This window comes from Nanorana parkeri, unplaced genomic scaffold, assembly GCF_000935625.1.
Source record: "Nanorana parkeri isolate BGI_ZX_2015 unplaced genomic scaffold, ASM93562v1 scaffold1088, whole genome shotgun sequence".
Lineage (NCBI taxonomy): Eukaryota > Metazoa > Chordata > Amphibia > Anura > Dicroglossidae > Nanorana > Nanorana parkeri.
This window is the reverse complement of record NW_017307356.1, coordinates 217604-228788: the sequence shown is the minus strand read 5'-3', so window position 1 is coordinate 228788 and position 11185 is coordinate 217604. Positions and strand designations below refer to the sequence as shown.

Below are 11185 nucleotides of genomic sequence, written 5' to 3'. Positions count from 1 at the left end.
CGCTGACAGCAGAAGAGGGAAGTGAAAGTCTCTGACATTCCTTAACCAGTGTGACGGGTTCTGTACACTCCTACACAGGGCGAGGCTGAGACTCGTATTCATAGGAATCCTTATACAGAGGACACAGATAATACATGGGAGGACTCCTAACAATAGTCTCCATATCTGAGGAAGAATAAAGGTCATTTAATAATCTGTGGAAATGTTGTGTCAGGAATTTCCTTCATATCATTAGCACATTTCACAGACAAAGGAACACAAAGGTGATGTATTTGGCTGTAATAAGACAAGTCATAACTAAGGAGATAATAAAGATTTGCCTCTCTCCGTATTGTGAATGGAGAGGAATTGATGTGTAGTGAGCATGTCAATGTTTATTCCTGACTGAGGAGATCATAAACATTAACCATCTCCTCATATGTGAATGACCTGGAAGTGATCTGTACTGGGAACTCCAATGTTCATTCATAACTTAACAGATAATTAACATTTTCCACTTCTTCATTATTTGACCCTCCGCTGGAGACATCAGGCCGGCACCCCGAAGGCTAGCAGCAGCACAGAGTATGTAGCAAATTCATATACTATTCTGCATTGCTGTATAATGTATTGCAGGTATTTGTAGTCCTCTATAGCTGATGGTATTATTCTGCATTGCTGTATAATGTTTTGCTGGGATTTGTAGTCCTCTGTAGCTGATGGTATTATTTTGCATTGCTGTAAGTGACAGAGGATGTGGGAGACACAGAACACACACAGAGAGCAAGAGTAGTTTTATGCACCCTTTGGCAAAGAGTTTTGTTTTTTTAAGAGATCAACATACAGAGTGTAGTCCGGCACAGCGAGATTAGGAGGACAGGGTCACAGGGCAGCATAGGTCCATAGGGTGTAAGGGCAGCAATCCCAGCACAGAAAGGTTAAGTTCACAGAGTCTCAGGGCAGCAATCCTGGCACAGAAGGGGTTAAGTACACAGGGTCTCAGGTCAGCAGTTCTAGCACAGAAAGGGTTAAGTCCATAGGGTCTAAGGGCAGCAATCCTGGCACAGAAGGGGTTAAGTACACAGGTTCTCAGGGCAGCAATCCCAGCACAGAAAGGGTTATGTCCACAGGGTCTCAGGTCAGATATCGGGCTCAGAAAGGGTTACGTCCACAGGGTCTAAGGGCAGCAATCCGGCACAGAAAGGGTTAAGTCCATAGGGTCTCAGGGCAGCAATCCTGGCACAGAAGGGGTTAACTACACAGGGTCTCAGGGCAGCAATCCGGCACAGAAATGGTTAAGTCCACAGGGTCTAAGGGCAGAAGTTTTGGGCACCGAAAGGGTTAAGTACACAGGGTGTCAGGGCAGCAATCCCAGCACAGAAAGGGTTAAATTCACAGTGCAGCAGTTCCATCACAAAAAGGGTTAAATCCATAGGATCTAAGCGCAGCAAGCCAGCACAGAAAGGTTAAGTCCACAGGGTCTCAGGGCAGCAATCCGGCACAGAAAGGGTTAAGTCCACAGGGTCTCAGGTCATAAATCCCGGCATAGAAAGGGTTACGTCCATAGGTTCTCGGGGGCGGGAATCCCAGCACAGAAAGGGTTAAGTCTGCAGGGTCTAAGGGCAGCAATCCCAACACAGAAAGGGTTAAGTCTGCAGGGTCTAAGGGCAGCAATCCCAGCACATAAAGGGTTAAGTTCACAGAGTCTAAGGGCAGCAATCCGGTAAAGAAAGAGTTAAGTCCATAAAGACTCAGGGCAGCAATCCGGTACAGAACAGGTTAAGTCCACAGGGTCTCAGGGCAGCAATCCCAGCACAGAAAGGGTTAAATTCACAGGACAGCAGTTCCAGCACAGAAGGGGTTTAAATCCATAGGATCTAAGGTCAGCAATCCGGCACAGAAAGGGTTAAGTCTATAGGGTCTAAGGTCAGCAATTCCGGCACTGAGGCTGGGTTCACACCTAGGCGTATAGAATATGCGCGCTTGTCGCGCGTTTCGTGCCACGCGATTTTACCGCGATTCGCGGTAAAAAAACGCACGTCAAGCACGCGTTTCCGAGGGCTACCTGGCTGTATCCCAATGGATACGCGCAGCAAATACGCCCCAAAGAAGCTCCTGTGCTTCTTTGGGCGTAGGGCGTTTTGCAGCGCGTTCCTACGCGCTGTTAAACGCCCAGGTGGGAACCAGGTCTGAAAGGGTTAAGTCCATAGGGTTTCAGGGCAGCAATCCCGGCATAGAAAGCGTAAATTTATAGGGTCTCGGGGCAGCAATCCCAGCACAGAAAGGGTTAAGTTCACAGGGTCTCAGGGCAGCAGTTCTGGCACAGGAAGGGTTATTACTCACACTCAGCAGCTTGAACCTTTCAGCTTGGCTCACTCTATTCCAGGGGGAGGTCCCTTTAAGCACACAGCTGGAGCCCCGCCTTAGCTCCGCCTCTGCTGTCAGTCAGCGTGGAGAGGAATTGCCTGTGTTCTCTAAAAGGCTGTGAGAGGCGCAGGCACAAGAGGGGAGGAACAGGGGCAGGCACAGGTGATTGATCAGCAACCAGCCTCGCCTCCTAATGCCTCTGCGGCCATCAGGACTTTGTCCCTGGGGGCCACCAGTGGTGAGAATACGGGGCCCTGCACCTGATCCTTTCTATACGGTGGCTGACATAGACATAGAAGCGTTTTGTCTGGTTGTAGATGTCGCCCAGAGGAACTTTGCTGTCTGCGTAGAACTTGATGTCCTCTCTCTGAATGTCTCGCTCACGCAGTATGAAGTCTGCAACTTCTACAGCTAGCACAGACCCACAGAGTCCAAGCCTAGGAATTGTGTGCTCAGGCTTAGGTGCCAACTTATCCTTCCCAAACAGAGACCCCCCCTCCCCCATGGGTGTGATTAGAGGGGTCTCTCACCTTGAGGTAGGTGACAGCTGCTATGGCCTCAGTAGATGCATCTCAGAAGATGTGACTCTCTCTTCTCTGACTTGCAGCAAGGGAGGTTGAAGTGTAGCAGCGTGGTATGTGGATTCCATCTGAGGCATGTAGAGATTGCTTCCAGGACCTCCATCCTGAATGTTTGTCTGTTGGTAGTGGAGCGTCCCAATCTTAGTCTCTGATACAGTGGTGGGCCTAATGAACAAAGGGCCCTGGTGCAAGATTTTATCTTGGCCCCCTCCCAAGGGAGCGGATCACAGCGATCGATGGCGGTGTTCCATCAAAGGCTGATGTGGTGCAGCACAGCACTACGCCGGGGTCTATGTTCTAAGTCCTCTGTGCGTGCTCCGTGTTGTTGAACAGTCAGAGAGGTAAATTATTAAATTATTAAAAAGATAATAAGATAACTTAGGTTGGGTACTTATTGGACTTCCTCTTTCAGACCTTGCACGGTACTTGTAAGATTTACTAACGAGGTATTACTCATAGTCACAGCCTCCAGTATATCTCTGAGGAGGACCTCCCAGTCATTTCTTTGCATCTTGGCTCCTGTTAGGCCACGAAAACAAAATAAGAAAAGTGGCCCCATGGGATTGTGGCCCCTATCACCCATGTGTTCATAAATCTATTTATATTCAATAGAGGTGTGTGGTGACTGTCATGTACCTGTCTCTCTGGGGCGGCTTTGCTGGTTCTTTCTGCTTTGTCTTTCAGGTTACAAGCTGCCTGCTGTTGCTAGGAAGATTTACCTCTGCCGAGTCAGCAAGTGCCTCAAGACTGCCAGCTGGACTCACCTCTGGATTATCTTCAGTCTCCCTTTTTGCATCTTTTCACCTGCTCACAGCCCGGAATGGATCATTGACTTCAACGTGACTTCAGAGGGCGGATTCTCCTGATGGGGGGACCGGCTCAGACATTTGTAACTATTCCTGACTACAGCTGCCTCTTCCATTCCATCTGTGGCCCCTGCGCCTCTCATTCCTGATGTGTCAGCCTCACCCTGTGTACAGCATTGGGGCCTATACCTGAGGTCAGCCAGGAAACTCTTCATTTACCTGCAGGTGGTCTGGGATTTGCAGCGGGACTTTTAGGAGCCGCATTAGGACTGTCACCTGTGACTAGGGAGGATCTGAGCATTGCAGTTCTGAGTGGTGGAGATCTTTGTCTGCGTGCTCATCACTCTCCAAGGGACTGCCGGGCGGAGGATTGTTAAGCCGGACCAGAAGTGCCCGAGTGTCACATCACCACTGGGACCGGGCTGCCACTAGGACTAGTCAGGGACCAGGAGTGTAGGACCGCAGACCTGAAGTGACAGAACGCAGGCCGGAGGGGGGAGGAGCTACAAGAAAAGGCCAAAGAGGCCCAACTCTCCATCAGACATCCACAGCGCCAGTGTTCCTGTCACAGTGAGCGGGGCGGGCAGCGGATCTCATGCTGCTATCCTGGCCTGATAGCCCGAGCGTCGGAGGAGGGGCCTCTCTCCAACCGGACTCTAACCTCATCACAACAAAGGGGTGAGCTGAGGTCTGAGGGCCGGGAATGTATTGCTCTGGGTCATTCTCCCTCTGTGTCATTATCCTCCCTTTGTAAGGTGTAGTCTGCCAGTCAGCCTTCAGCCACCCCTTCCCTTTACCCTCATGTCTCCAGTGCTTCCCTTCCATGCTCATTCTCTCCTTCCCTTTACCCTCATGTCTCCCAGTGCTTCCCTTTCATGTTCATTCTCTCCTTCCCTTTACCCTCATGTCTCCAGTGCTTCCCTTTCATGCTCATTCTCTCCTTCCCTTTACCCTCATGTCTCTGGTGCTTCTCTTTCATGTTCATTCTCTCCTTCCCTTTACTCTCATGTCTTCAGTGCTTCCCTTTCATGTTAATTCTCTCCTTCCTTTTACCCTCATGTCTCCCAGTCCTTCCCTTTCATGCTCATTCTCTCCTTCCCTTTACCCTCATGTCTCCAGTGCTTCCCTTTCATGTTCATTCTCTCCTTCCCTTTACCCTCATGTCTCCAGTGCTTCCCTTTCATGCTCATTCTCTCCTTCCCTTTACCCTCATGTCTCCAGTGCTTCCCTTCCATGCTCATTCTCTCCTTCCCTTTACCCTCATGTCTCCAGTGCTTCCCTTCCATGCTCATTATCTCCTTCCCTTTGCCCTCATGTCCCCAGTGCTTCCCTTTCATGCTCATTCTCTCCTTCCCTTTACCCTCATGTCTCTGGTGCTTCCCTTTCATGTTCATTCTCTCCTTCCCTTTACTCTCATGTCTTCAGTGCTTCCCTTTCATGTTCATTCTCTCCTTCCCTTTACCCTCATGTCTCCAGTGCTTCCCTTCCATGCTCATTCTCTCCTTCCCTTTACCCTCATGTCTCCAGTGCTTCCCTTTCATGCTCATTCTCTCCTTCCCTTTACCCTCATGCATGCTGGTACCCTGTGACTTCTTATCATTGTGTAGCCGGTGCTGTGATGTCACGGTTTGTTCTCCTGTCCGGTATACAGACGGTCAGAGGTTGTAACAATTGTCGGGTTACGTCGTCAGTCTCTCCTCATCTCCATGACTTTGGATTTGCCCAGACAGTGTGATATGAGGCAATGAAGAGATTGAGTGTGCAGCGCTATTGAAGTGAGTAAGGTGTAATCCCCTTTTTTCAGGGATATGTAAATGAAAAAATTGTGTTTTAAATAAATGAGTAACAAACAATATTAAGTGATCCTATTGAATAGGAAGTTGCATGTAGTGAATATACAAATTAATATATATATATATATATATTGCAAAACAAACTGATGTGTTCCAATAGTGGTGATGAAATATATTTGTGAAATACCACAACATGAACTATAGTTACACTCTTATGTCCTCCTAGTGACAAGAAAAACTGTGCACAAAATAACATCCGAAACTTGTGAACGGCTAATTAGCCCACAAACAACAAAACCCTCTAGAACAGTCCCAGATGGTGGTTCATTTCTTGTGTGAAAAGAAGTAAATGATCAATGGTAGATTTTAAAGTGGATCCGATGAAATCTTCAAACACTTATTTCCAAACAGTAAATTACTAAATAAATTGTTCCCACACCAACGTGTATAAGTATCTTCAAACTGTCCCCTTTGGGGTGCCCACTCACCCCACGGTTGAGATAATAAAGCGGAGATAATAGGTCAGATGGTCCACATCCCAGATGTCTCTTTCAGCAGCGTTCCGTCCGTTATGATTTTATATAATTAAAAAGGAAATCTCCTCATGGTGCGGTATGCATAAACGTTTATTTATAAAAACATAAATAACTCGCAGTTTAAAAACGAAAAACCGGACCTGCAAACCCCTGAGGACGTCGATTGTGACGAAACGCGTCGGGTGGGCCTATTCAAATTGATACCACGTCATACCAGGAAGTAGCAGAGGACTAAGACGCTACAATACACTGGCTGGATTCCCCTCTCCCCGCTCTGATCCGCCAGCGCTGACTGGCGGAACGGACGGGGGAGGGGGCGGGTACAGCTGGCTCTGCCTCTAGATAGGCAGAGCCAGCTGTCACTCACACAGCTGGGCGGATCTCGACATCGATGTCGGGATCCGCTCCGGCATCTCGGTATACCGCGAGCTGTAGCTCACGGTATACTGAGCCTAGGGTGACGGGAGGACGCTAGTTTGTGTCCTCCCGTTACCCCAAGGAGAACTATGGGGGAAAGCCCTAACCCCATAGTTCTCCTTTTTAATATCCAGAACAGATTCAACTTTTTGTTATCCACCTGAAACGGAAATTTCAGCTTTGGGGAAAAGGAAGCGGTCACTGATACCTGCATTGAAGACTGGCATATGAAGAGGTCCTCCCAACCCGATATGTGAATGACTACTTGGTCCCAAACTGAAGATAGGACTCGCCCCCTCCCTACACTACAATGAAACCTACATAGAGATGGTCAGAGAGCATTATGGGATGAGAGGTGAGCCTGTCCACGGACCTGGAACCAACATCTGCACATGTGCTGTGTTTGGGGACAACAGGCCAGGTGGAGGAGGTACTGGGATCTTGAAGCTCCTTGTGCTCATTTGTCTGCAGTCTACAGGGAATTGTACAAAATGCCATCACGGGGCCCTAGAAACGCTGCTCAGGATCCAGGATGAGCACGCGGTACGACCAGCACAATCAACATCCATAAAACGGACTCGAGTGGCGTTGCCCCTTGTTGCTCGCCTCAGCCTGTATGTTACAGAAGAATGGAGACCCTCTACATCATGCTCAGTATTCCTCAGCCATGATTAGGACGACCAGGGAGCTCCACCCAGTGAACGGGTGACATCCCTGTCCTCGGCCCGTCTGGTCGCTATACTGCTCCCAGAGGAAGCCAGTCTCTTTGTACTGCCTGTACAGATTGACAATGAGGTTGATGCGAAGCTCGCGGTACACATTGGTGGCCCTCTCCTGGTGTGGGCCCTTCAGCCGGCTGTAGTGGTGCAGGGCCCTCACCGCCAAGTAGTTCATGTTGATCCATATGGGTCCCCTCCAGTAGGGCGGGTCATGTTCCGTGTTGCGCTGCATGTACATAGGGCTGCTCTTGGACAAGGAGCGGATGCCGTACGGTGTCCAGAGTTGGTCGAGGTCCCTGAGCTGCTCCAGGACGCGGCCCAGTTTGGGGGAGTCCGGGGTCAGGATCTGCAGGAGGAAGGGGAAAAGGGACACATAGCCCAGAGCATCGACATACTATAAATTCGGGACCTTCTTCACGGCTCGTATCAGCCTAGGGGGAGGGACGCTGCGCGGATCCTGCCCAGGGAACGGCTGCGTCCGCTCCCACTCCAGTACCGTGTTCTGTGTGTGGTTTCCGTAATCAGCGTAACCGCCGAGCTGCTCGAACCAGTGGAGCTCATCCAAGAGAGAGTTGTTGGAGAGCACCGAGTGTGACTCCTTGTACCTGCCGCCATCTTCCCCCAGCTGGTGGCAGATGTCCGCCATTACTTCCGACGCTAAAGTCATCCAGCACCTCATGTCCACGTGGCGCTCATCATCCGAGGGGTGGGAGGCCCGCGGGTAATCGTCCAGGCCCGACGTCAGCGTTTTCGGGTTCAAAAACTGCACGGTGTCCCTGTCCCGGCCGCGCCACCGGTAGGTGTACGGAAGGGGCCCGGCCTGCGTTTCGTTGAACCAGTTGTACCAGGTCTGAAGTCGAGGAAGCGCACGCCGAAGAACCTGGAGGCCTTCCGGGGGAATATTTCTGCCCGCCAGAAGCTGACGCAGGGTCAGGAACAGGGTGGGGGGGTTGGCATTGTCGTCCCGCTGAACCACAAGTTTGGAGGGCACTTTACTGCGAGCCTCGGGTCCGAGGATCTGCTCCCGAGGGATCCAGCCATCGGCGTTCATTAGATCCAACCAGTGACCCAGGGACTGCCAGGCCAGAGACGGGTTCCAGCGAGCAATCAGCAGCAAGTGGAACCCCTCGTCTCACAGGAAGCCGCGAGGGAAGAAAGAGCGAGAAGGGACTGCGGTGAAGAGGGGAGCCAACGCATAAGCCACGGGTTCAGGATTGTACCGGGACTGGACCAACGAGCTTCCGTAGAAGTAACCCATCCCACCCACCATGTTGGAGAGGGCGGCCTGAGCGAAGGCCACCTGCTCCGGGATGAAGCCCTTCTCCTCCAGCCGGAACATCTGCTGAAATCGCTCAGCCATGTCCTTCTTGTGCCGTTCCAGCTCGCCGCTCAGCGCCCGTCCGGACAGGTGCACCGAGCGCTCCAGGAAACTGTCCGACTCAAACAGGATCTCGGCCTGGAAGGGGAGGGCCATGGTGATCTGGTGGATAATGATCTTGGAGTGGTCTGAGCCCGACTGAGGGGGAGGGTTGTAGACGTCTACTCCAAAGTAACGTCTCTTGTTGGCGCCGGAACCTCCGGACGGGTGGCTGAAGTGGTCTCTCAGGCTAACGCGTACAACGTCCGTGATGTGGTGGAGCCCCGGGCACGCCGTCACCAAGTGGTTGTAGCTGTGGAGGGAGAAGAAGAACATCAGAGGACTGCCAGGAACACTTCATAAGAGATCTTCTGGCAAATTCATTGGAATTAGGAACATTTCATTGTACATATTATACACACGGTGGCCCTAAAGGGGTCCGTCATCTTGTTGTATGAATTGTTTAGCCGGCACTCCCCCCACCCTTCAATGTTCCTTGTACAGGCCCAGGACTGGCATTGGCCATTGTCTATAGGTGGACCAAATGTGAGATCAGCACACTTCCAGCATCTGATCTTCCCTATGGTCTCTGAACCTGGAAGAGCCAAGGATTTTATCACTTCGGGGTTCAGGAAGTCTTTCCTCTAGCCGCTGTGGTGGCAGAAGAAGCTGGTGAAGCTCACTTTATGCAGACTTGCACTTTGGAGCACCTGGCGGCCCTTTAAGGGTGTGTTGACGCCAAGGTGTCGGAGGCGAGCTTCCTGATCATGTGATCGGCTGTCAGAGAGATCACATGATCGAGAGGCCCCTGATCACAAACTGGTACCACTATGTGGTCTGCAGCGATCTACAAAGCAGGCCAGTATAACAAGGAAGGGACCTGGGATTCCTCTAGCTGGCTGGCTGGAGTCACCCGGGATGGGGCAGGACTTCTGCAGGGGCTGCTTAGTTCCAGCGCTTTGTGATCTCTTCCCCCCAGATGTCACATGGGTGCAGTACATGGGCATCACTTAGGACACTGAACCTGCTGATATGGGGAACCCAAAAAATCACATCAGCTAGATGTCAACACAAAGGCGGGAATTCACTGGCTGTGGGTGACCCATATGGAGGGGATCCCTTAACAAGTAGTTTAATTATTGTCACATGACTATTTCAGCAGGGTCAAAGTTGACTGGGGAAAAAAATGGCAAGGCAGAGGACCATTACCATGTTTTATGTATGTACAATGCAGGGAGTGGCCATGAGGGTGGAGAAGGGTTGTTAGAACCCCATGGGGACAGGGCCCTGGAGGATATGCAAGTACTGAAAAGCACTAGTCACATGATCTGGGGGTTACTGGCTGGCTCCCAGGGCTACTTCTGGAGCCTCCTCTTCCGGAGCTCCCAGGATTACTTAAGGAGTCTACTCCTCTGGGGCTCCCTGGACTACTTCTGGAGTCTCCTCCTCTGGGGCTCCCTGGACTACTTCTGTGGTCTCCTCCTCTGGGGCTCCCTGGACTACTTCTGGAGTCTCCTCCTCTGAGGCTCCCTGGACTACTTCTGGAGTCTCCTCCTCTGAGGCTCCCTGGACTACTTCTGGAGTCTCCTCCTCTGGGGCTCCCTGGACTACTTCTGGAGTCTCCTCCTCTGGGGCTCCCTGGACTACTTCCAGAGTCTCATCCTCCGGGGCTCCCTGGACTACTTCTGGAGTCTCATCCTCCGGGGCTCCCTGGACTACTTACGGAGTCTCCCCTCAATATTTCTCACACAGCAGACTTGGAATGGGTCCTGGGTGGGACACCATCTGCAGAATGACATCACTCACCTGATGGCTCCGCCCTCTGCATCCGGTCTGGTGAATCTGATGGTGAAGCCGCTCAGCTCCTCCGATGTGCCGGTCACATGACTCAGGTGTCGTCCGTCCATGTGAGGGGTCAGTGTTCCCTGGCCATCTGTGGCCACATAGAAGAAGAGGGAGAGGAGCTGTCCTGGGGAGGAGGGGCCCTGTGGGAAGTGAGAGGAGGAGCCAGTTATATCTTGAGTGACACCTAAAAGCAAACCAATCATGCAGGAGCGGAGCAAGGAGGACGCCCCCGAAGTCCCTCTTATAAACAGAAGAAACCACAGGGTATCAGTCCAACATTTATAAAATGGCAGACACGCCCCTTTAAAAAACGAGTGCACCCTTCACTGACCGCAGACCAGAGTCAAACTGAGACTGATGAACTCATCTGTCACTCTGTTCTCTCCACCTATCAGCATGACTCTTGCTTAGGATGGGGGGAGAGGGATGAAGGGTGACAACCTTCACCGCCATACTCCACTTCCTGTATCCGCTGTATGCAAAGGCCCCGAATCCGATCACACAGGACAGGATGGCCACCAGAACTATGCGTCTCCAATCCCTCTCCGGGGGCGGAGCTCTCCAGGAAGATGGAGGCGGACACTGCTCAGATCCACCATGACGCCTCCGCTCTTGTGTCATCTTACTGCCTGGAGGGAAAGAAGAGTGATAGGTGAAGACCCCAGCCTACTGCAATTGGCTGACCCCCAGCCTCCTCCCATTGGATGACCACCAGCCTCCTGCCATTGGAAGACCCCCCCCCTCCTGCCATTGGATGACCACCAGCCTCCTGCCCTCGGATGACC

At 51.6% G+C, this 11185-nt stretch overlaps 1 protein-coding gene across 1 annotated transcript in view; it reads right to left on the bottom strand.

The window, feature by feature from the left end:
* Positions 1-7034: 7034 nt before the first annotated feature.
* The window catches only part of LOC108796278 (mannosyl-oligosaccharide glucosidase-like), a 15226-nt gene continuing 11075 nt past the window's right edge, over positions 7035-11185 (bottom strand). The window contains 3 exon segments of the mRNA XM_018567742.1: positions 7035-8868; positions 10362-10584; positions 10856-11029. Coding sequence (XP_018423244.1) covers positions 7131-8868; positions 10362-10584; positions 10856-11029 — 2135 coding nt within the window. The 3' untranslated portion in view covers positions 7035-7130.